Source organism: Neovison vison, chromosome 5 (assembly GCF_020171115.1).
Source record: "Neovison vison isolate M4711 chromosome 5, ASM_NN_V1, whole genome shotgun sequence".
NCBI lineage: Eukaryota > Metazoa > Chordata > Mammalia > Carnivora > Mustelidae > Neogale > Neogale vison.
In genome coordinates, this window is record NC_058095.1 from 14,230,023 (window position 1) to 14,254,102 (window position 24,080).

Sequence of the window (24,080 nt, forward strand, 5' to 3'; positions counted from 1 at the left end):
CAGATGCCCCAAGATTTTATTTATTTGACAGAGATCACCAGTAGGCAGAGAGTCAGGCAGAGGGAGGTGGGAAGCAGGCTCCCCACTGAGCAGAGAGCCCAATGTGAGGCTCGATTCCAGGACCCTGAGTTCATGACCTGAACCGAAGTCAGAGGCTTAACCCACTGAGCCACCCAGGTGCCCCCGTCCAGGTTTTTTTTTTTAAGGCCTCCAGAAAACAATGAGTATTTAATAAAAAGGTGTTTACTGTTGGCTTTTCCTGTTCTCATTCTGGATTTGAAGAGCCTCTTTACCTCCTCCTTCCCTATATACTACCTCCAAAAATATAAAAACACCTACCACATTGAGATTATACTTTGAAGTGAAATCGGAAAAGTAGTCTGTTTTGGCTGAATGGGCTCTTTTTTTCTGGTTGTTGGCATGCATGCTAGAAGTTCAGAAAGAAGTTTCATCTAGATTTTAGCTTCAGACCCACCGGATCCCCGGCTGTCTTCCAGTTTACTGAGAGTTCCTCTGATTTGCCGAGTTGCTTCATTCTTACTGCTTTTGTTAGTGGAAGCTCACCACTTTTTAATTTCCAGTGAACCATCTCACAGCTCAGGGTCCAGCACCCTTAAGGATCTGAGATTCTTTCAGACTATGGACTAAATTCTTTTTTAGGATTTTATTTATTTATTTGAGAGGGAGAACAGTGGGTGGTTGGAGATGGGCAGGGGAGGATGGAGAGGAAGAGGAAAAGAATCCCAAGCAGAATCTCTCCTGAGTGCAAAGCCTGACTCGGGGCTTCGTCTCATGACCCTGAGATCATGACCTGAGCTGAAGTCGGACCCTTAACCCTCTGAGCCACCCAGGTGCCCCAGACTGTAGACTTAATGCTAGGTGCCAGGAAGTGTAATGATCTGAAGTAGAGATTCACAGCACTTACCAAATCTGAATATATTTGATCATATGAAACCCCTGCCCGATGTTTACAGGCTATATGTGAACTGGAGATTTTTACGAGGCATTGAGGCTCAATTCCTGGCTCTGCAGAAGGGATTTAATGAAGTAATTCCCCAGCATCTGCTGAAGACATTTGATGAGAAGGAGCTAGAGGTCAGTGTATTACTGTCGTGACATCATTTAGTGTCCTGAGGAAAGGTTGGGAATTTTCTGTTAACTACGTTTTAGAGGAAAGTCACATTGTTGGTGCTTTTGAAGTTTTATGGTGCAAAGCTCCGAGAATTCTTATTCACAGGAAAACTCTTTCCTGCTTTGGAAAAGCCTTTTGTGCTTTGGAATTTCTATAAGTAAGCCATCTCTCTTACATTGTGAACGCTCTTTACTTATTTTTCCATATCACCCTTTCTGCTTTTCAACAGATTTCATGTCTTATGTGTACATTCTTCTGTGTGTACATGTTGTTTTCTATTCCCTAATTAAGTAGTTATTGATTTAATTAAATTTTATTACTTTGTTTCTACCTTATTGAAATTTATTGGAATTAAAAGCCTAGCTTCAATTGGATTTCCACTGAGCTTTGCAAGAAGGCATTCGATAGACAAGATCACAGAGAAATAATTACAACACTTAGGATAAACTGTATCTAAACATCTTTCCTCTCTTTGGAAATATTCATTACTAACCGTACCAGTAATAAACAGTCAACCATTTTTTTTTTGTTATTGTTTTCCTTTAAAGCTGGTTGTTAAAGCACCTTTAGTTTGGTTTTATAATTAAGACCTTTAAATAAATACATCCGAATTTCCACTGAGCTACTTTGAAAAAACAGTGAGGTTTTATTCTACTAGAGGTCCCAAATTTAATTAGTGGCTAAGAATAGCATAAATATTTGAAAGCTACAAATAAATGTAAAACATTTTATTCATTAACATCAGTTACCTTTCTTTTTTTAAAAAAATATTTATTGGGGCATCTGGGTGGCTCAGTCAGTTGAGTGTCTGCCTTCTGCTCAGGTCATGATCTTGGGGTCCTGGGTTGGAGTCCTGCAATGGGTTCCCTGCATGGGAGGGAGTCTGCTTCTCCCTCTCCCACTGCCCCTTCCATTACCCTGCTTGTGCTCGCTCGCTCGCTCTCTCAGATGAATAAAATCTTTTTAAAAAATGATTTAAGTGGTCTCTCCACCCAGCGTCAGGCTTGAACTCACAACCCCAGGACTGAGAGTCGCGCGCTCTTCACCTGAGCCAGCCAGATGCCCCTTCAGTGTCCTTCCTAACTAAATCTGTTAATAGACCTGTTCGCGAATCTAAACAGACTGGTTCCACTCAGTACCATCCCCCATTCCTTTTGTGATTCAACTATTCAGTAGGGCAATGGCCAGAGGAAGTGGTCAGGAGAAGGAAGAAAACACAGGAGGAATGGCAGTAACGCTGAAAGACAGTGCGTGTTCCTCTGTTCATCAAATGAGTGAGGAATTTGGCCCTGGAATGACCACTCTTCTGACGAAAAGAATTGCGGAGATATCTTTTGTGTTAATAATACTTCTGTGATCCTATTTGGATAACCACTTCCCTGTTCAGTGTGGCTGTGATTTAGTAATCTTTCCAGAACCTGTTGAAGCTTTGGGGGAGATTTTATTCAGTAGGGTTAGGGTTTATTTTACATAGTTTCTACTGGTAATGAAATTGAACTTTTGATGAAAAAAGGCACAATTTATTTTAGAGTTCTGTGGGATTAATAGAGTTAATTATCAAACGTGGGATTTGTACGCTGCACTGTCTGTACACTACACACGGTTATAATTCACTGTTGGAAACACTTCATTGAGACAAGTTAGTCTTGGAGCCCAAGGAGATGCAGGAATAGAATCCGCGTGATTTTGATGGGGCTCATCTGTGCAGGCTGTGCAGGCTGTGCGGCCGGGGGTCCAGCCGCGCACGCTGTCCTGTATTTCGTGCTTTGCTAGAACTTAAAGATCATCAAACATTTGCTCTTGCTTGTTCCGCACTCATTTTGAGTCGTGAGCCGCATGGGGCTCGCACAGGACGGAGTGAGGTCGATGTTACTGAGGTATCACAGCGGGGGAGACTGCTGGCCGCGCGAGGCAGACGGAGTCGCCCAAATCCCGAAGCTAGAAGTGTTGAAACCCAGCATGACGCAGGTGTTACGGAAGGCACATACAAGCTGTATTTACTCTGTTTGCCGTCCATTCAACAAGATTCCGCATTCTCCTATGAAAACATGGAACTTCCTTTTCCCTCTGAAGCTCACATTCACCACAGTGGGGGGTCTCAGACCCCGGGTAGGTAGGTAGGGAGCCTTTGAAATACGAACCCCCGCTCTCAGCCCAGACTCACAGAATCAGAATCTCTGAACACAGGACCTGATAGTTTGTGTGTTTTGAAAAAGCTTTCTAGATCTTTGATTAAGAACCATCATTAGAGAGCCAACACTACAAATTTAAAGCTCCGTTTGAGGGGTTTTTGGCTTAACAGGGATTTCCATTGGCTCATTATTTGTGCGATATTTTAACAGCTCATTATTTGTGGACTTGGAAAGATAGACGTTAATGACTGGAAGGTAAACACCCGGTTAAAACACTGCACACCAGACAGCAATGTCGTCAAGTGGTTCTGGAAGGCTGTGGAGTTTTTTGATGAAGAGCGAAGAGCACGGTTACTTCAGTTTGTGACAGGCTCATCTCGAGTGCCTCTGCAGGGCTTCAAAGCTTTACAAGGTAGAGCACGGGGTCCGGCCTCTGGGGTGTGGGGGGGCACGTCAGTATCTGGTTGGGCTTCATTCTGTTTCTGTGGGTAACTCTCTCATCTTGATACCTTCGTCTCCTTCCTTTCCTTTGTTCCCCTCCCGAGCGCCTTTTCGACTGGGGTTCGGGTCACTGCGACCACAGTGATCACTCGGATCCTGGGTTCATGGGGAGTGTGGCACGCGGGAGGCTGTAGGCGCCGCTCTGCCTTTTCTGGTCCCCTTGCTTTTAGCCTGGGGCGCGCCTTCTGCCGGGGAAGCATGGTTGCTTGACCTTCCCGTCACAGTCGGCCCGACTGCACCCACTCAGGACACCTCCTCACTCTACTTTTTTATTTTATTTATTTATTTATTTATTTATTTGACAGAGATCACAAGCGGGCAGAGAGGTGCGCAGAGAGAGAGGTGGAAGCAGGCTCCTCGCTGAGCAGAGAGCCTGATGCGGGGCTCGATCCCAGAACCCTGGGATCATGACCCGAGCTGAAGGCAGAGGCCTTAACCCACTGAGCCACCCAGGCGCCCCCTTTTTTACTCTTTTAATAGAAAGAGGCAGCATGAGTTTGTGGAAGCCGTTTCTTGGTCCTGTCCAAGCACGTTCCTTACTGCGCAGCGTCAGACCATTTGCTTACAGACGTCTTCCATTTTCACGACTTGTTTTCTGTGGCATCGCTGTCCAGTTTGGGGATGGGTTGGTATCACCACTAAGGACTGTGGCACTTCCCTGGGTGGCAGTTGTTTCCTTTCCCACTGAAGCTCTTCCCACTTGGAGCCGCTGCCGCGACAGGGGGGCGTCCCCGGGAGCGCGTACTGTGCGCTGTGCTTACAGTCCCTATCTGGGGCCCTCACCAGACTCCCCAGATGTGTACAGGGAAGCTGTATTTCTGCATGCACTTGGACGGAGCGTCTTGTGGTCGCTGAGATTTATTCCATTGAAACGGCTAATCTTTTGCTGTCAGCCAGTTTTGAGGCGTGAAACCTAAATTTGCATTTAGGTGGTTATCTTTTTGAATGTGTGTATATATTTGATCTTGGATTTGTCCATTTACTTCTCATACTTTTGGCACACGTTTTTTTTTTTTTTTTTTTTTTGGTAGAAGATAGAAGTTGGGAAAGGATTTCAGTCCTGGAATTTTGCTCAAATTGAAATGCTAGTGTATTAAGGAATCCAGTGTTATCCAAGGTCAATTCCAGTTTTCAAAACGCCGACTCTTTTCCTTCTGCCCTTGGTAGCTTGTAGTGAAGTCAGCAGTATTCCCATCCTTAGGCCCTGCGGTTTACGTACCAGATTTATTCTGAGATTTCAGAGACTAACACAGTCACGTGACCCACACTGACTTTCTCCGTAGGAGCTGCGGGCCCACGACTCTTCACCATTCACCAGATCGATGCCTGCACCAACAACCTGCCCAAAGCCCACACGTGGTGAGTTGTTTTGGGGGCCTCCCCCCTCATTCCATGTCCCTGGGTGTTAGTTTTAAACCGATTTGCTGTTCTTAGTACTTAAAGGACCTCTAAAAGGAATAAGCAACTTTTTTTTTAATTATTTTTTTTTCCAATTTATTTATTTTCAGAAAAACAGTATTTATTATTTTTTCACCACACCCAGTGCTCCATGCAAGCCGTGCCCTCTATAATACCCACCACCTGGTACCCCAACCTCCCACCCCCCCCGCCACTTCAGACCCCTCAGATTGTTTTTCAGAGTCCATAGTCTCTCATGGTTCACCTCCCCTTCCAATTTACCCGAAAGCACATACCCTCCCCAATGTCCATAACCCTACCCCCCTTCTCCCAACCCCCCTCCCCCCAGCAACCCACAGTTTGTTTCATGAGATTAAGAATCACTTACGGTTTGTCTCCCTCCCTATCCCATCTTGTTTCATGGATTCTTCTCCTACCCACTTAAGCCCCCATGTTGCATCACCACTTCCTCATATCAGGGAGATCATATGATAGTTGTCTTTCTCCGCTTGACTTATTTTGCTAAGCATGATACGCTCTAGTTCCATCCATGTTGTCGCAAATGGCAAGATTTCGTTTCTTTTGATGGCTGCATAGTATTCCACTGTGTATATATATACCACATCTTCTTGATCCATTCATCTGTTGATGGACATCTAGGTTCTTTCCATAGTTTGGCTATTGTGGACATTGCTGCTATAAACATTCAGGTGCACGTGCCCCTTTGGATCACTACATTTGTATCTTTAGGGTAAATACCCAGTAGTGCAATTGCTGGGTCATAGGGAAGTTCTATTTTCAACATTTTGAGGAACCTCCATGCTGTTTTCCAGGAATAAGCAACTTTTGAGTGATTTAAGATTATTCAGAAATTGGTAGGAAAGCCTGAAAGTGGCAGCCTCAGCTTTAGAGAAATACAACTTTTAATTTTCTGTGTGTTGTGAGAAGCAATGTGCCTGAATTCATATAATACTGTGCTTGCTAGGCTAGGCCGGGTGACTTTCTCTCAACGAACTGTATTCATCTGATTTGCTTCTCTACAGCTTCAATCGAATAGACATTCCGCCCTATGAGAGCTATGAAAAGTTATATGAAAAGCTGCTAACAGCCATCGAAGAAACATGTGGGTTTGCTGTGGAATGACAGACTTCAAGGATTTCCCCAGGACTCTATTTATACCCCGACCGCCAGCCTCCTTTCAGCAAAGTTTCGCAGAATGCGGAAATACAGGACCCCCCCCCCTTAAAATTTTTTTAGGACACTGTGAGGGGAAAGGACAATTTTGAAATTCCTTTTCAAGGAAAAAAATAAAAGAGGTCTTTATGCTTTGCCATAAGGCCACACTCAGCTGCTATTTAAAATTAATATCTTGAACCTAAAGAATGCTGACTTTTCCTACATTTCCAGAGTTAGGCAGTATTCTATACTTAAAGACTACTACTATTTTTATAAAAGGTAATCTATTCAAATCGCTCCACAGATTTCAAGTCTCTCAAACATCAAGACAACTTCAGCAGTCGGTACACACATCACATTTCATTTTGATTGAATACATGATTTTGAATAGCTCCTGTACTTGCTCTTTGTAAAAAAATAAATAAAATTATTTTGAATTATTCTACCTTTGTAAACAATTGGCTAAAGGAATCATTATCTTTAAAAAAATTAAGCCATTTACACATTTAATTACATTTTTCTATAGCAAAGCATTATATTTTAAAAGCATTATATGTTTCAACCTAGCTTGAGTGAGTCTTTTGTATATTTTTCAAGTACTAACTTTCTGGAATACAGCCACATTGTTTTGGTTGTCAGATTCCTAATGCAACCATTTAGTCTAAACTAGCTTATTGGATACAGTAAGATGCATTCAGGGGCTCCTTGTTTTTAAGAAACTTTAAAAAAAAATCCTAATTTTTTATCTTGAATGAATATGATCAGGTATTTTGGATTTACTTTTCATCTTAAATGGAAATACTGCATTTTTATAGCTCCTCAGATAGTGTAGATGGGATGGGATTTTCATTCTTCTGCTGGGTCAGCTTATCTTTAATATATATACTATTTCTGGAAACCAAAGTCTCCTATGACAAGTGCACCTAATTTATGTTTTAATTAGGTCCAAGTTTCTATCAAGTAAAACCATCCAGAACCTTTGTTAAGCTGCTCAGGAGCTAAAATTATGACAAAGGAAACATTTTATTCAGCCAGCTTAGAAAATCCTGCTTTTACCTAATAAAATGAAGGTGGGGGTGGGGAGGGGTAGGGCACGGGGTAGGATTACTGAAGAAATAGTGATTCTGAATCTCTGGTATAAATTACTTTAGAAGTGAAGAATTCATTTTGGAGGTAAGGGCAGCTCAGTTCCCTTGGTGTTGATCAGCATCTGATTTTGGAATATACAGATTTGGTTTTCAAGGTGTGTGGCATGTTGCATAGTCCAGAAGACAACCAAAATTCTGGAGTAAGGAATCAAAAAACTCTGAACTCATGGATGGATTTGGAAATTAAACTATCAGAAATCTTCATATCTATCTATCTATCTATCTATCTATATCCCCCCCCCCACTTACACTGATGAGAATCAGGAAGGGCAAGTTTGGATGAGCTAGCTCTGTTGAAATTTTGCAGCCCTTGGTGTCCTTTTGTTTGGTGGATTGGTTTTCAGTCTGTGTTCATGAGCCAAGGGGTTCCTCAGAGGTGCCTCAGAAGTAATGGTCTAAGAGAGGAGGGGCAGAGAAGGAGAGGAAAGGCCTAGTCGGTATTTGAGCAGCAGCCTCGAACTGCCGCCCCCTACCCCCTTTACCCGAGCAGCTCCCAGTTTCTCTCTTCTGGGTATTGGAATTCCAAGTAAGCTGTCATGGCGTGGGAGGTTGGGGGAGGGGATATAGAAGTGGTGGAGATTTTGCTGTTTTTTTAAAAAAAAAAAAAGTCGAGAACTACTTGTGTAATTTTCTAAATATTTGAATTTATTTCATTCAGCCACATTGGACTGCTCCTTGCAAGCTGGTCCTAGTCCTGCCGTGCAGTGGTAACGTGCTTCTGCTGACCCTTTCCTTCGCACACACTTTGTGTCCTCCTGCTGCGTTCTTAGCAGTACCTAAGAATATCTTGAAATGTACAGAAGAGGTTTCTAAACTATTGGGTATCAGCTTTCATGGTAGTACCAGTAAGGATCTATCATTTAAAGCACTAGTGCAATGTAATCATGCCTCCTCTTAGAATCTTCCAAAAAGTAAGGACATGATAACACTTCAGCGAAGTCCTAACTGACAGCTGCAGTAGTAAATGCTACTGTCCTAACGTATAGTAAAGCAGGCTAGCACCATCGCTTTTGAGTGCCTTTTTAACTTTATAATAATGACTTAATAGAGCTTTAAAAGAAATCTACCCTAACAGTCTGTGGTATCACCAACATGATCTAGAAAGACATGATTTAGATTTCATTTTCAAAATTATGTTCCCTGATGACTTCCAAACAGGTGCTAAGAAGCAAGCAAAACCCCCACCGTGTTGTTGAATCTGGGACTCGCACCTCATGTGTAATGTGAATATTTATTTCCACTCGTCCCTCTTAGCCGGGTTTTCTCATCCCTCCCTCTAGTCGCGTTATTTCAGATACGTGATGTCACGTTTCCATACAGCGCCTCGCCGTCCCGAATGCTTAGTTACGAACAGTGGTTATTTGTAGCGCTCACATGCAGCACGGAGGGGAGTTCTGTTCCGGAGGCTCTAATTTCTTGGTGTAAAGAGTTTTTAAACAGTGCTGTGTATAGTGTACATTTTGTTTTGCACATAGTTTGTTGCCCTGAATGGGCTTTATTTTTACTTTTTTTTTTTTTCCAATTGTTAGCATTTACGATTCAGAGCACAAAAATTCCTTTAAGTACAATGTAATTTGCTTTGTTTCACAACACTAAGTCCGCTTTGAACCTCCAGGCATCGAGCTGGTGGCATTGTTGGGAGGCAGAGGCAATTGCAGTCCTCTGCGGTTGGCCGGCGCCGCGCCCCCGCGTCGGTGTTGAAGCGGCAGCGCGGGCGGGGCGGGCGGGCGCCGCGGGGGCCTGACGGTCTCCCGTTCGGGTGATGATTGTACCAAATGCTGAGTTGTTTTCTTTCTAGGTGTAATTACTTCACTTCATGTAATATTCTTCTTTCTCCCAAACTGACTTTAAAAACAAAGTTTTATCATTTTCATTGTATTTGTATTTATTACAGAGTGTTTTAGCTTTGATATTCTTTGTATTTTCACTCAGTTGTTACATGAGCTTTATCAATAACATCTGTATAAATGGTTTTTAGAAAAATTAACTATGTATGTGCCCACGCCGCAGTTGAGCAATAAAATGAATGCTGTTTGCACTGTCACAGCATCAAAGTTTTTAAAGAATATTGAGTTTCTAATGAATTAATTGTGTTGAGAAAACGTCACGACCGGCTTTATGAGAGTGACGCAGGTGAGCCACCAGGCGAGAAGTTTCCGAAGATTCCCGCGCCTGCCTCAGGGGTCGCCTTCATGCCACTGCAGAGCCCCGGAGCGCTCCAGCAGCCCCCGGCCCCGGCGGAGCAGGTTGGTTGGCCGCTGGTGGCTGCTGGGAGGCCTGTGGGGAGGGATGGCGGGGGCTGCTGGGTGACCCGAGCCGTGGGGGTGGGGGGGTCCGCCTCTGCTACCTGCTGTCGAGCCAGAAAATCCTCAGAAGGAGAAACCCGTTCGATTTTTCCAAGAAACCAAGACTTCAGGGTCCACGACTCACAGCTCTGTAAGTGGTGGTGGACAAAAGTGCCGCGAAGTACGGGTAGAGAAAGGACCGGCTGCCATGTTGCTTCGTCCAGAGCACAGCCCGTGTCAGTCTGTCCTGCCGCACAGGCCGCGCGCCACGTCGGGGCCGCCGGGAGGAGGGAGCAGCCGAGTGAAGCCAGGGAATGTTTTTCATAGCCTTTTGAAACATTTTTTGCTTGGTCTCACGTTGCCGTGTTTACTAAAATTTGTAGTGTTAGTACATTATGGATTTTAGTATTTTTATAATCTATGAATTACCCGGTTTTGATTTGATATGTTGTTTTTCTGCTCTGTGGCTGCCTGAAAGGTCTGGCTCTTTGTTCTAATGTAGATTAACTTGGTACCTGCTGCGCTCATTTGTACTGTGTGTCCCAGACCTTACAGTTAGGATAATACAACAGAGCAGGAGACTCGTTAACAGGGTGAAGAGAATTATACAGGAAGAAGGCTTACATTCCTACATTAACACTCTTAGCAAACCCGACAAGCCAGATTTTAATTTTTTTAAGTTTTTTTTTTTTTAAACAGATTAGAGTGAGAGGCAAACATGGAAGGGAGGGTCAGAGGGATAGGAATAAAGAATCCCGAGCAGACTCCATGCTGAGTGTGGAGCCCAGTGGAGCCTTGATCTCATGATCCTGAGATCACACAAGAGCCGGATGCTTAACCAACTGTGCCACGCAGGCACCCAGAGGTTTTTTTGTTTTTAAGTAATCTGTATACCCAGCATCGGGCTTGAACTTAAAATTCTGAGATTGAGAGTCACATGCTCTTCTGAGCCTGCCAGGTGCCCCAAGTTTAAATTTTTATTTTTATTTTTTTTAGTAATTAAAAAAAATATATTTGACATAGAGATCCCAAGTAGGCAGAGAGGCAGGCAGAGAGAGAGGCAGGGAAGCAGGCTCCCCGTTGAGCAGAGAGCCCGATGTGGGGCTCGATCCCAGGACCCTGAGATCATGACCTGAGCCGAAGGCAGAGGCTTAACCCGCTGAGCCACCCAGGCGCCCCTTTTTTTAGTAATTTATTTTTTTAAAGTAATCTTTTTTTTTTTTTTTAAGATTTTATTTGTTTATTTGACAGACAGAGATCACAAGTAGACAGAGAGAGAGAGAGAGGGAAGCAGGCTCCCTGCTGAGCAGAGAGCCTGACGCGGGACTCGATCCCAGGACCCTGAGATCATGACCTGAGCCAAAGGCAGCGGCTTAACCCACTGAGCCACCCAGGCGCCCCTAAAGTAATCTTTTTACTCAGTGTGGCGCTTAAACTCACAACCCAGAAATCAAGTCACATGCTCTACTGACTGAGCCAGTTAGGTGCCCCGACAAGCCAGATTTTTTTTTTTTTAAGATTTTATTTTTTTGACAGAGAGAAATCACAAGTAGGCAGAGAGGCAGGCAGAGAGAGAAAGAGGAGGAAGCAGGCTCCCCGCTGAGCAGAGAGCCCGATGCGGGACTCGATCCCAGGACCCTGAGATCATGACCTGAGCTGAAGGCAGAGGCTTAACCCGCTGAGCCACCCAGGCGCCCCCTGACAAGCCAGATTTTAAAGTTCCGTCTTATTAGGTCTTTACCCTATGACTTTTGTTCATTCAGCAGATACCTGCTGTGCTCCTGCTGTGTGTCAGGCTCTGTACGTGGGGTGGGGATAGTTGCTAGGGATATGGCTTCTTCCTCGTGCTTGTGTTCATTATACAATGGCTGCATTTCCAAGGTGATGATTTTCTGGTGGTGAGGGTAAGGATCTGAAGCACTCAACTCTCGCTGATTAGCCTACTTCTGTGGATATTTGGGCTGTGACTTATCTAGGCTAACAATTGGTCTATGAGTTGTAAACCCCACTTCTGTCTCCCTTGAAGGGTTTTGTAAGTGAAGAAAGTGGGAGGCAGCTGTAGCAGTTCATCGGGTGGATGAGGGACCCTTCCAGGATATTTCCCCTTAGAATATTCTGACTTTTAGTACAGGAGAAGATGGAAACACACATCAGACTCAACCCTTCAGACCACTCACTTCTCCCAGACATGATGCCGGCATGGCAAGGAGGTAGAGAACCATCGAGACCAAAGGGCAAAGTTTTTTTTTTAAAAAATTGAGGTATAGCTGACATAATCCATTGCAGTTGTGCAAGTTAATGATTTGGTATGTGTAGATGTTGCAGGCTGATCACCACAATAAGGTCTAGTGTAACCTCCATCACCATATACAGTTATAAAATTTTTTTCTTGTGATGAGAACTTTTAAGATCTACTTTATTAGCAGCTCTCAGATATGCAAGGCAGTATGAACTGTAGACGCCAAGCTGTACATTACAGCCCTGTGACTTCTCTAGAACTCTAAGTTTCTACCTTTTGACCCCTTCCGCCCATGTCACAACTGCCTATCTTTTTTCTCTCTCTGTGAGCTCTGTTTTTAGATTCCACATGTGAGATAATGGTATTTGTCTTTCTCTGCCATACTTCTCTTAGCACAACACCCTCATGGTATTTTGTTATTGTTGAATGGCTGAATAATACTGCATTGTATACGCTTTCTTTGGACACTGAAGTTTTATCTTGGCTGTTGTAAATAATGCTGCAATGAACATGGGGGTGCGTATATCTTTTCCAGTTAGTGTTTTCAGAAGTGGAATTGCTGAGACATATAGTAATCCTTTTCTTAAGAATATTTTTAAAGAGTTTTTTTTTTTAAGACTTTAGAGAGTGAGCTGGGGAGGGACAGAGGGAGAGAGAGAAAGATCCTCAAGCAGACTCCCCAGTGAGCATGGAGTCCCACTTGGTTCTCGATCCCGGGACCCTGAGGTCATACCTGAGCTGAAACCATGTCAGACACTTGACTGAGCCACCCAGGTGCCCCGTCTACTTCTAATTTTTTGAAGAACCTCCATATTGTTTTCCAGTGTGATCGCCCCAGCTTCATTCCCACAAACAATGCACAAAGGGTTCCCTTTCATCTACCTCCTCCCAACACCTTTTTTTGATATTAGCCATTTTAACAGGTATGAGGTGGTTTTGATTCCTATTTCCCTGTTGATTAGTGATGCCGAGAACCTTTTCATGTACCTGTTGGCCGTTTGTGTGTCGTCTTTGGAAAAATGTCTATTCAGTTCCTCTGCCCATTTAATTGGATAGGTTTTGTGGGTTTTTTTGTTTTGTTTTGCTATTGAGTTGTATCTTATTTATTTATGAGGTGGGGAGAGGGACAGAGGGAAGGACGGAGAGAATCTTAAGCAGGCTCCGTGCCCAGCACAGAGCCTGACTCGGGCTCGATCTCACAACCCTGAGATTATGACCTGAGCTAAATCAAGAGTCGGATGCTTAACCAATTGAGCCACAAAGGTGTTCCAAGGTGTATGAATTCTTAATATATCTTGGCTATTAACCCCTTGTTAGTATCTCATTTGCTGAGATTTATCCCTATTCCATAGGTTGCCTTTTCATTTCATTGATGGTTTCCTTTGTCATGCAGAAGTGTTTAGTTCAGTGGAGACCCTCCCACTTGTTATTTTTACTTTTAGTATCAAATCAAAAAAAATCATCAGTAAGACCAATGTCAAGGAACTTACCACCTATGTTTTCCTCTAGAAGCTTTGAAGTTTTTAATCCTTCGAAGTTAATTTTTGTGTATAAGATAGTGGTTCAGTATCATCTTTCGCATGTGGCTGTCCTGTTCTCCCAACACCATTTGTTGAAGAGACTCTCCTTTCCCTATGGTATGTTCTTGGCTCACTGTAAATTAATCGACCTTGTATGTGTAGGTTTATTTCTGGGCTCTATTCTGTTCCGCTGAACTGTGTGTGCTTCTGTGCCGATACCATACTGTTTTATTTACAGCTCTGTTGTACAGTTGGAAATCAGGGAGCATGATGCTTACAGCTTTGTTCTTCAGAGGGCAACGTTTTATTTTACTTTAAAATTATTTTTCTTCCACGTTTTTTAGTTAACATATAGTGATATCATTTCAGTAGAATTTAGCGATTCCTCACACATAACACCCAGTACTCATCATAGGTAACAAGTGCCCTCCTAAATACCCTCCACCCATTTGTAGCCCATCCCCCTACCCACCTCCCCTCCAGCAACCATCCGTTTTCTATCCTTAAGAGTCTCTTATAGTGGGGCGCCTGGGTGGCTCAGTGGGTTAAGCTGCTGCCTTCGGCTCAGGTCATGATCTCAGGGTCCTGGGATCGAGTCCCGCATCGGGCTCTCTGCTCAGCAGGGAGCCTGCTTCCCTCTCTGTCTGTCTACTTGTGATCTCTCTCTGTCAAATAAATAAATGAAAAAAAAAAAAAGAGTCTCTTATAGTTTGCCTCCCTCTCTCTTCTCTAAAGGGCAAAGGTTTGTTTTTTTTTTTTTTTTAAGATTTTTATTTATTTATTTGACAGAGAGCACAGTAGGCAGAGAGGCAGGCAGAGAGAGAGAGAGAGGGGAAGCAGCAGGCTCCCGGTGAGCAGAGAGTCCGATTCGGGGCTCGATCCCAGGACCCTGGGATCATGACCTGAGCCGAAGGCAGAGGCTTTAATCCGCTGAGCCACCCAGGTGCCCCCAGAGGGCAAAGTTTTAAGGGTAGTTTGGGTTTAATGTTTTTTTTTAAGACAAGAATTGGTCATAGCAATCAAATTAGCCGGGTCATGTAGTCTGAACAGCTTGAAATGCGAGATGAAATGTGTGCGTATGCTCATCACCGTGCGACTGTCCACATGCCCTAACGGGAGCCTCTCGCCTCCCCTCTGGTCCTTCCCTGGGGTCCTGTGCCACTCTCTGGCTTTGAGCAGCAAAGCCCCCATATCCTCAGCGGCTCTTGGCCTTCACTAAAGCTGAAGTCTCCCTTTCCATGGAAGGTGCCACACCCCGCGGGGTTTGGGTGTTTCTCCCCCTCACACTCCTTCAGAGCAGAAACAGGGCCGGTGTACTCATTCCCGTCAAGTCCATTGTGCCTCCTTTCCACCCACAAGCTCTAGTGCTTCTTGAGGCCTGTGCCTTCTGGCCTGCCGCTCTTTGCCTCTCATGCAGTCCTGGGCCAACAGGAGCCACAGACAAGAATTCTCATCCTCCCGCCACCAGATGAAACAGATGAAACCTCTCCACCCATTTACACAGTGTCTTAAAGATTTAACCCCAGCTCCCGCCTCTGAAGACAAGCCCACACCTAGCGCTTCTCTGAATTAGAGATTTTTTTTTTTTAAAGATTTTATTTATTTATTTATTCGAGAGGGAGAGACAGTGAGAGAGAGCATGAGCGAGGAGAAGGTCAGAGAGCGAAGCAGACTCCCCATGGAGTTGGGAGCCTGATGTGGGACTCGATCCCGGGACTCCAGGATCACGCCCTGAGCCGAAGGCAGTCGTCCAACCAACTGAGCCACCCAGGCATCCCTGAATTAGAGATTTTTATAGTTTTTACTGAACTACAGCAACAGGCTTCAGGAGCTGGCTGCTCAAGCAAGCTTGTTACTCTAGTGCAACTCTGACCAGTGAATGTGTGCCTTCTCCCCCTCCTAAGTCATACATTCAAAGTGGTATACTTGGAGAAAATGATTTTTATTTAAAAAAATTATGTCATAAAAAGTATTGGAGTGAATATATAAGTAAGGCATATAGAAATGAGTCTCCTGGTTTAGACTCTTCACTGGCTCAGTTTTAGCTCTGTCCTAGTCAAGCCTTCCAGAAAGCACTTATAAAATCGGGCCTCAGAGGAAGGGATTCTTACTGTACTGAAAAGAAGCCAGATGAAGCCGAGCTCTGAAGCGCTCAGCTTCTAATTCCCGGAAGAAAGAGTCCTCGTCGTTCTGGGTTATCATGCGCTGCAGTTGCTGAATTTCCTTCTCCATCTTCGATCTCAGCTCCCTCTTCACCTTATACAATGTCTAAAAGAGAACTCGGGTCATCCTGCTAGTAACATCTGTCCAGGCCCCCGTCCATTTTTATTCCCCCTTTACCTTCCAGCTCCTCAAGCTTCTGCAATTTTAATAACTACGCAGTCCTTCTTACAGAGACTGAACAGGTAAAGTTAATACACGATAAATCCTACTTATAGGATTAACCACAGAATAAATGTTTGGGATCACAGATGTAATACAGTTGTTTTCTAATTCTTAAAAATGTAAATCAATGATTTCTATCCTGTTAATTATTACCTGGGCCTGGGATTTCTCTCTGGCTTTGAGTTCCTGACGTTCTTGTGATATGGCTTCTGCCAGCAATGAAAACTGTGTAGAGAGGAAAAAAAACCCGAATGTTTATCCTGTAGCCCAAATTTAACAATTGCGATATATAATGTTCAGACTTAAAATCTTTATTTTAATAGAAATAGGGTAACAGAGAGAGTCTGTACTGTGGCCAAGTACTAGCTTATCATGAATAGTCAGTCTGACCAGTGTACTGACAGGCTGAGTTACTCTGTGGAGGTTTTTCATAAAATAGAATAAGCTGATTTTTGACACAAGGTGGTCAGGATGAAGCACGTGAGAATGTGAACCAGCAACAGTGAGCTCACCTGGTCTTTATAGTAGTTCTCCATCGAGTCTAGTTCATTCTGGTGCTGTATCTTTTGTTCAGCTCGTTTTTCTCTGGCATAGTTTCTTAGGTCTCGTAATCTTTGCTTTTGAATTTGTAAACCTTCTTCAAACAATTTCTTAAATATCTGTCGTTTAGTTAGAAAAATAAAGTTATGCCGAACTTCCATAGAAGAATTAGAAGCATTTTGTCCAACTCTACTGATTGTATTTCACAAAGTTTTGTGTTTTTTAAAAATGTTATTTATTTGACAGAAAGACAGCCAGAGGGAACACAAGCAGGGTAAGTGGGAGAGGGAGAAGGAGGCTTCCCGCAGAGCAGGGAGCCTGATGTGGGGCTCAATCCCACGACCCTGGGATCATGACCTGAGCTGAAGGCAGACGCTTAACGGCTGAGCCACCCAGGTGCCCCTCTATTTCAGTTTTAAGTAACAGCTTTACTGAGATATAATCCACATACCACAAAATTCACACTTTTAAGAGGTAGAATTCAACAGATTTTTATATATTCAGAGTTGTGCAGCCATCACCATCCCTTCAGAAAGAAGCCCTATACCCATCAGTGGTCACTCACTCACCCCCTGCAACCACTAAAATACTTTCTATATCTCTAAATTTGCCTAATCTGGGTTATTTCTTATAATCCCAAAATATGTGGCCTTTTGTATCTGGCTTCTTTCACGACGAGGACTCTTTCTTCCGGGAATTAGAAGCTGAGCGCTTCAGAGCTCGGCATGTTTTCAAGGTTCATTCCTTTTCACTGCCACATAATACTGTGATATGGGACTAACACATTTTGTTTATCCATCAGTTGATGGGCCATTGAGGTTTTTTCCTCTTTTTGCGTTTTATAAATAAAGCTGCTGTAGGTTACTGTACACAGGTTACTTGTGTGGCTGTACGCCTAGCAGTGAAATTACGGAGTCACAGGGTAGCCAGGCTAATCTTCTGACGAACTGGGAGACTGTGATCGAAAGTGGCTGTGCCATTCTGCCAGCCTTGCGTGAGGGGCTGTAACTTCTCCATATCGTTGCCAACACCTTTTTCTTTTTTTAAAGCCATTTTAGTGAGTGGTTTCCCATTGTAGTTTTTATTTGTACTTACTTAATGACCAGTGGTGTTTAGCATCCTTTCCTGTATCCCCCAAATTCTTCAGTTCTCAAGCAGCCAATATATAAGGGAAGAACCCGAGCCAGAGAAGAAACAAATGGTGCATTTACACATGTGCACAACCGAGGTGAGGTGGTTATCCTCAAACGGGGCTGGAGGAAAACAAATTACTCCCAGGAGGTAGATATGCCCACTGTCCTTACAGCCATGCTGTCATTAGTCAGCGGTGTTACCTTAGTCAAGTTACGTAACCTCTCAAAGCCTCAGTATCCTCTAGAACTGAGGATGACAGGAGTATGCCCGTTAACTGTCATTACCTTAATGTTTTACTCTAGAGATGCAATTTACCGCCAGTTTGGAATCCCAAAAGATTAAGCATTTCAGCCTGATGAGGGTGGGAGAACAAATAATGTGGAGAAATACTTCACAGAGCATTCGTCCTACACTCCTTTCCCCGTTTTATGTGGAATCCAGGTCATCTAGTCACACCTTAAGTCCCTGTCCCTTCTAACACATTCTCAAACCCCTAGAAGCAGTTGCACTGGAGGACACAGGTCAGAGGGAATGAGGGCACCGGAGACTGGGAGCAGACTGGAATGTACCATGCAGGTAACAAAACGAGGCATGGACAAGCTGAACCTCTCACAGCCGGCACTTTAAGACTTACATTTGGGTTTTGGATGCAAACTGGGCCAGGAGTCACAAAGAAGGTAGTCCTGAAAGCTAACAGATAAAAATCACCCTTTTGACAGGGTTGCAAAAAAGCTATATTCACAGGGCACCTGGGTGACTGTTGGTTAAGCATCTGACCTCTGATTTTTGGCTCAGGTCATGATCTCGGGGTCATGAGAAAGAGCGGCCTCGGAGCTCAGTAGGGAGTCTGCCCCTCCCCATCGCTCACTCCCTCACCCTTTCTCTCTAAAATCAGTCAGTCAATCGATCTTCAAAACAAGAGACAAAAACCTGTATTTACCATTTCTTCCCGGGTCCTCATTCGCATCATTTTTGCACGCAACTGAACTCTGTAATCATCATAGTATTTTCGGGCACGGACAATCTGCTGCCGATTTTCTGTTATCTTTGACTGTGTCAACTTCTGCCTATGAATGCGGTCCTTGAAGTCTTGCTGGGAAAGGGAAAGTGAAAAAGAGGTAGTAAGGACAAGAGGAAGACAGACTCTGGCATTCTTAGCTGCCCCACTCCCCATCACGACGTCTTCAAGGAGTGAGCCAAGCATGCGGGGCCAGTGGCCTAATACGTGGGCATAGACTCTGACAAAATGTTAACCCCAGAAGCCTTCCGGGTGTTGGGAGGTTCATCATCAGTCCAGAAGGCAACCCCAGTGAGCCATGACTGCTGTATGTGATCTTGGTGGAATTGCACATCTCATCTCCCGTGTCCCCTAGGGGGTCACCTAAAGCCACACCCAGATGCAAGCTTAAAAGGAGTAGAAAAAAGCCATTCTGACTCTCAAGCAAAGTCTGAGTTATACCAAGAGTATTTATGTCAAAACTAAGGAAATTAGTATCTTACAAAGTAGTGAAAATGAAATGAGGTCATGTGCATAAAGCCCCTCAACAAGGTATCCAGTCAGATGCTTGTTCTCTTTTCCCCGGAAGTACCACATGCAGATTCTCAGAGAGCTTCCCCTTTGTCTGAAATTGTTCAGTAGTATACTTCTCACTGCTTATCTCAACCAAGAGTCTTCATTAGCAATAATCGCGCGTCTGGTAAACCTCATTGGCTACCATACGGCCACTGCGCAAAGCTCAACCAAGAGTTTTAAAATCCCTTCTTACGACATGCTGTCTTTGACCTCTGTCCTCTCCATTATACTCAACAGAAGATGCTGTTCTCTGTATAATTCTCAATCCAAATCAGAAGGGAGGGTGTTAAACTAGCTCAGTTCTCTGCTTGTGAGCTTAGGTCAGAGAGGACAAACGACACTAGCTTACACACACACACACCCCCGCCCGGTACCTTGAAGTTGCTGTGGAGGCAGAGACAGACCTGAGTTAAGATCTCAACCTTGCCCCTTGCTGAGTAAGTGGGACCAAATACAAGTTAGCATTCTCAGAGAAAACATGTCCGTTATGTTACTATAAAAACCAAAGGACAACTGTATAAAGTATTTAGCACCTTTGCCCCTCATCCGTTTTGGTTACAGCCTCAAATGCTTCCATAGGCAAGTGTTAAAGACAGATGTCTGTGGATCTATTACCCAGCTGTATAAATACAAGTAATTAATGTAACTTACAAACTCAAAACTGTAATACTCAACCTGCTCTTAACATACCAGTCTCTTGTTATGTTCATATTCTTTCTTGACAAGTGCAGTAAGGAGGTCATGCCTTTTTAAGGCTTCTTCTATCTTTAAGAGGGACAGAAAGGAAGAAGGTTAATACTGCTATTCACTAAATTCTGAAGGATAAGCTCTTCCCCTTTCTGGTTTATATTCCTAAGCTCGTAATTGACAGTCAACTTACTTCATCCTGAAGTTTTTTCTTTGATCGATTTTCTCTATATGCATCTTTTTTGAGCTGTTCAACCTGTGTAATTTGCTGTTTCCACATTTTGCTTAGTGTTTGGCCAGAAACATAGAGAAATGGAAATTGCTCCAGCATGAGGGGCAGTAGACTGTGTTCATTTACTTTCACTGCAAGGTAAAACAAAACAAGCACAAAACCCTTTAATCTGAGAGACTTGCTGATAGCTTTTAATAAGCACTCTCATTCTACCTTCCTGGTAGAGCAAAGCTTTATAAGTGATGCAGTTCTGATCCCGGAGACTAAATCTAACCATATGTCATTAACTTCTGCACTCCTTTGATCCGAGTACACCAACTACCGGTAAGGATGAGAATCAGCTCAACATTCTGACTGATGACATGCTGTTCTGGTGAAGTCCATCCTAACTGCTCAGCTGACTCAGCGACTGGGGTGGACGCTCTGTGTGTGGCCGAACACTCCTCAGCCCTACTGGGAGGCAAAGTCTCTGTCTGGTGGGATGTCGTTCGAAGGCCAGCAGTGTTTGAAATGCAACCCTGGCATTTCACATGACCTCGTTTTCCTTGTAACAGGACTCGAACACTCACTAGCACCAGCTGTCAATAGAACAGGGCTGGACGGGACATCTGCTTGCTTTGGAGCAACCCTTGGGTTCTACCAACTTCCCAGAAACAAAGAAGCAACTAGTGTGAGTGAACAGAGTGAAGCTGCAGCCGGAGCAGCAGGTAGTCCTGCCCATTTGTGCCTCCGGTACCAATATTTGGGCCTCCGAAGGTTTTTAAGAGTTTTCAATAAATGCCTTATTTACAAGTTTTATCTTTCTCTTTATAGAAATCTAGCATATGGCAGTGATAAAAGAGGAACTTTCTCCAGCTAACTGGTGGATGTTAAGTTTTCAGTGCTGTGTCCTTGGAATGTAGCACACACTTTCAAAGAATGCCAGTTTTCCATAAAGTACAATTTTGTGGTTCTTACTTGGAACTGCTTTATTTGGCTTTGGCAAGCCACCTCTTGGACTTGGAGTTGTGGTTTTTCTAGAGTAAGTCTTCCAGGGCTGACTACGTTTTGGAGTTCCTTTATGAGCAGCTTCTCCGTATATTTTTTCCTTAGGAGCAGACATAAAACAGAATACAAATAAACGTCTAGTAACTCTCTCATACCTTATCTTAAATATTACACATTGAAAAAAATAGCTAATCCCCAACCGAACACCTTACTTCCAATTTCTAAAATCTGGTTAGTGTTTATCTGAGTCAAAAGCATCTTTTGGCTTCTGGCACCCTTCGGCATTTTAAAAAGCACTGAATCCTTTTTGAGTTTCAGAGTCACGTAGTCCCACACCCTAAATACAACCACTAATAATGTTTTGATGTACTGGCTTCTTTGACAACTTTTTCCATGTAAACTAAAAAGGTTCTTAAATAATGTTTATTATAACCATACTGTATTTTATATCCTGTTTTGTTCATGAACATTCCAGCACAAGCCTTTTTCCTGTTTTCACTTAGTTTCTGTAACCATCCTTTTGAAAAGGCAATGGACATGTCTGCTTTGTGCTTCTTCCACTCAGGCACAGAGTAAGTGGGATCTCCTCATTCCCCTTTAACCTGTCAGCCCCAACTATCTTTTATTTTTTAAAGATTTTATTTATTTACTTGTCAGAGAGAAAGATTTTATTTATCTACTTGTGCACACAAGTAGGCAGAATGGCAGGCAGAGGTGGAGAGAGAAGCAGGCTCCCTGCAGAGCAAGGAGCCTGATTCGGGATTTGATCCCAGGACCCTATGCTCATGACCTGAGCTGAAGGCAGTGTCTTAACCAACTGAGCCACCCAGGTGGCCCCCAACTATCTTTTAAACCCCTGCTGAACAGAACTTCTTAAAAACTGATGGGCGTTTTGGGCAGGAAGGAAAAGTGTTTGGAATCTTTTGGTACCAAGCATCTGCTTCAGCTTGGGTCATGATCCCAGGGTTGTAAAATCGAGTCCCACATGGGGCTCCTTGCTAGGCGGGGAGTCTGTCTTTCCCTCTCCCTCTGCCGCTCCCCCCTGCTTGCGTGTGTTCTGACAAATAAAATCTTTTTAAAAAATTTTTCTTCAAATAAAAATTAAAAAGAACTCTGTACTTTCCACTGATCTGATCAAGTTGCATTTATTATAGTAGAGACTTTTACCCACTGTTTCCTCCTCATTTATTCCTAGAGATCCAATATTCTCTTGAACTTTATTTCTTCTTAGTTCCCTTTCAAATGCTTCAGTTAGTGCCTAGAGCAGAGAAAGCCATATGACATTACAGTTAATAAAAGCATATAAAAATGAAAATGTAGGGAAAAAAATTAACCTAAGATTCTGTCATTCCATTTTTTTTAAAGTTCCTTTTGGGTCCCTGTTACCCTAAATATATTTAATATTATATTATAAACATTATAAACATAAACATACTTAACAGACATGTAATTGGGACATAACCCAAAACTGCATTTTTTGTTCTCTGGTTTTATTACTTTCATAGTTCCTTGAATGGAAGTTACATGTTATTATAAGACATTTGAATTAATTTCAGTTTTTCACTATCATAAAACATACTATAGCAAACAATGTACATGTTCTAAATTAATCTGCATTTCAAAATCCCTATTCCACAGCAGAAAGCCTTCCTTGGTAATCATACATTCTCCATATTGAATCTTAACCACCTCCTCTCATTCCTGTCTTGGCACTTTAATCCTACCTGAAACTCAATTAGCCTATCACTTTTAATCCACCTCCAATTCTCATCCTTTCTAAAGCACTCTCTGAAAATATCAACCCACACTGATCTACTCTTTTTGAATCCGCTGAGTACTGGGTTATATCTGACAAGGTTAGTTTTCTTAAGAGTATCACAAGTATAAATCTTGGGTTCCATAAAGGTGGGAGGGGGGACATAAAAGCTATGTCCCATAATCTCCTACCATCCACTCAGTTCGAGAATATTAAATGCACCTGAAGCCTTTAATCAGCAGGACATTCACTGTAGTATTTGGTTGAAGGTAAACAGTATTGCCTGCTATCCAATCATAGTCAAAGATGGGATGTACCTTTGCTTGGAATTGGCGAATATCTGTTTCTTTTGGCTTTCGCTGACGTTTTCTCTCTATATGGAACTGTGTATTTTTGTTAACTGGAGATGGAGAGAGCGAATGAGATCTGTAGGGCGGCTTTCTATGCGTGGAAAGTCCTAAAACATGGAAGAGACATGTACCATTAGTTCCTATAGAGCCAGAAATGTTAAGTTGGAAATCAAATAGTAAAATTACCAAATCCAAAAAGAATGACTGTGAATGTGCTAAATGTACTCTTTCCTGTAACTAATTTGTATTTTTAAAAAAAATTTTGAGAAGAGGGGCGCCTGAGTGGTTCATTGGGTTAAGCCTCTGCCTTTGGCTCAGGTCATGATCTCAGGGTCCTGGGATTGAGCCCCGCATCAGGCTCTCTGCTCAGCAGGGAGCCTGCTTCCCCCTCTCTCTCTGCCTGCTGCTCTGCCTACTTGTGATCTCTCCCTCTCTGTGTCAAATAAATACATTAAAAAATCTTCAAAAAAATTTTTGAGAAAGCATGCACACGAGTGGAGGTAGGGTCAGAGAGAGAAGCAGACTCCCTGCTGAGCCAGATGTGGGGCTCAATCTCAAGACCCTGGGATCATGACCTGAGCCGAAGGCAGACACTTAATGACTGAGTCACCCAGGTGCCCCTAACTAATTTGTATTTATTTGTAATGTTTAGTCTGACCAATACACACAAAGGTATACAGTCTCAAAAAAGCACTTAGGTTCTTTTCAACTTTGGGTTGAAAATGGAGCAACATGTGGAATTAAGTGGAAGGAAGTGGTGTTGGAGAAAGAAAATGTTGAATCATCGAAGCCGTGGGTCTATCCTTTTACACCTACCTAGGTCCTGAGGAGGTAGGATATAAGTACGTCTACATCTTACCCTTATAAAGCAGCATGCTTAGAAGAAAAGGTTAATATAATTCAGC

At 43.3% G+C, this 24,080-nt stretch overlaps 2 protein-coding genes across 2 annotated transcripts in view; one reads left to right on the forward strand and one right to left on the reverse strand.

Annotated features, from left to right (window-relative positions):
- SMURF2 (SMAD specific E3 ubiquitin protein ligase 2) overlaps positions 1-9,531 on the forward strand; it is a 121,427-nt gene extending 111,896 nt beyond the window's left edge. The window contains exons 16-19 of the mRNA XM_044247621.1: positions 975-1,095; positions 3,475-3,676; positions 5,049-5,124; positions 6,207-9,531. Of these exons, the coding sequence (XP_044103556.1) occupies positions 975-1,095; positions 3,475-3,676; positions 5,049-5,124; positions 6,207-6,306 (499 nt within the window). The 3' untranslated portion in view covers positions 6,307-9,531. The remainder of the gene's footprint in view (positions 1-974; positions 1,096-3,474; positions 3,677-5,048; positions 5,125-6,206) is intronic.
- Positions 9,532-15,454: 5,923 nt separating this feature from the next.
- CEP95 (centrosomal protein 95) overlaps positions 15,455-24,080 on the reverse strand; it is a 40,916-nt gene continuing 32,290 nt past the window's right edge. The window contains exons 12-20 of the mRNA XM_044247622.1: positions 23,143-23,282; positions 22,241-22,327; positions 21,040-21,169; positions 20,044-20,213; positions 19,854-19,928; positions 18,531-18,683; positions 16,429-16,575; positions 16,070-16,141; positions 15,455-15,799 (exon numbers count right to left, since the gene is read on the reverse strand). Coding sequence (XP_044103557.1) covers positions 15,623-15,799; positions 16,070-16,141; positions 16,429-16,575; positions 18,531-18,683; positions 19,854-19,928; positions 20,044-20,213; positions 21,040-21,169; positions 22,241-22,327; positions 23,143-23,282 — 1,151 coding nt within the window. The 3' untranslated portion in view covers positions 15,455-15,622. The remainder of the gene's footprint in view (positions 15,800-16,069; positions 16,142-16,428; positions 16,576-18,530; positions 18,684-19,853; positions 19,929-20,043; positions 20,214-21,039; positions 21,170-22,240; positions 22,328-23,142; positions 23,283-24,080) is intronic.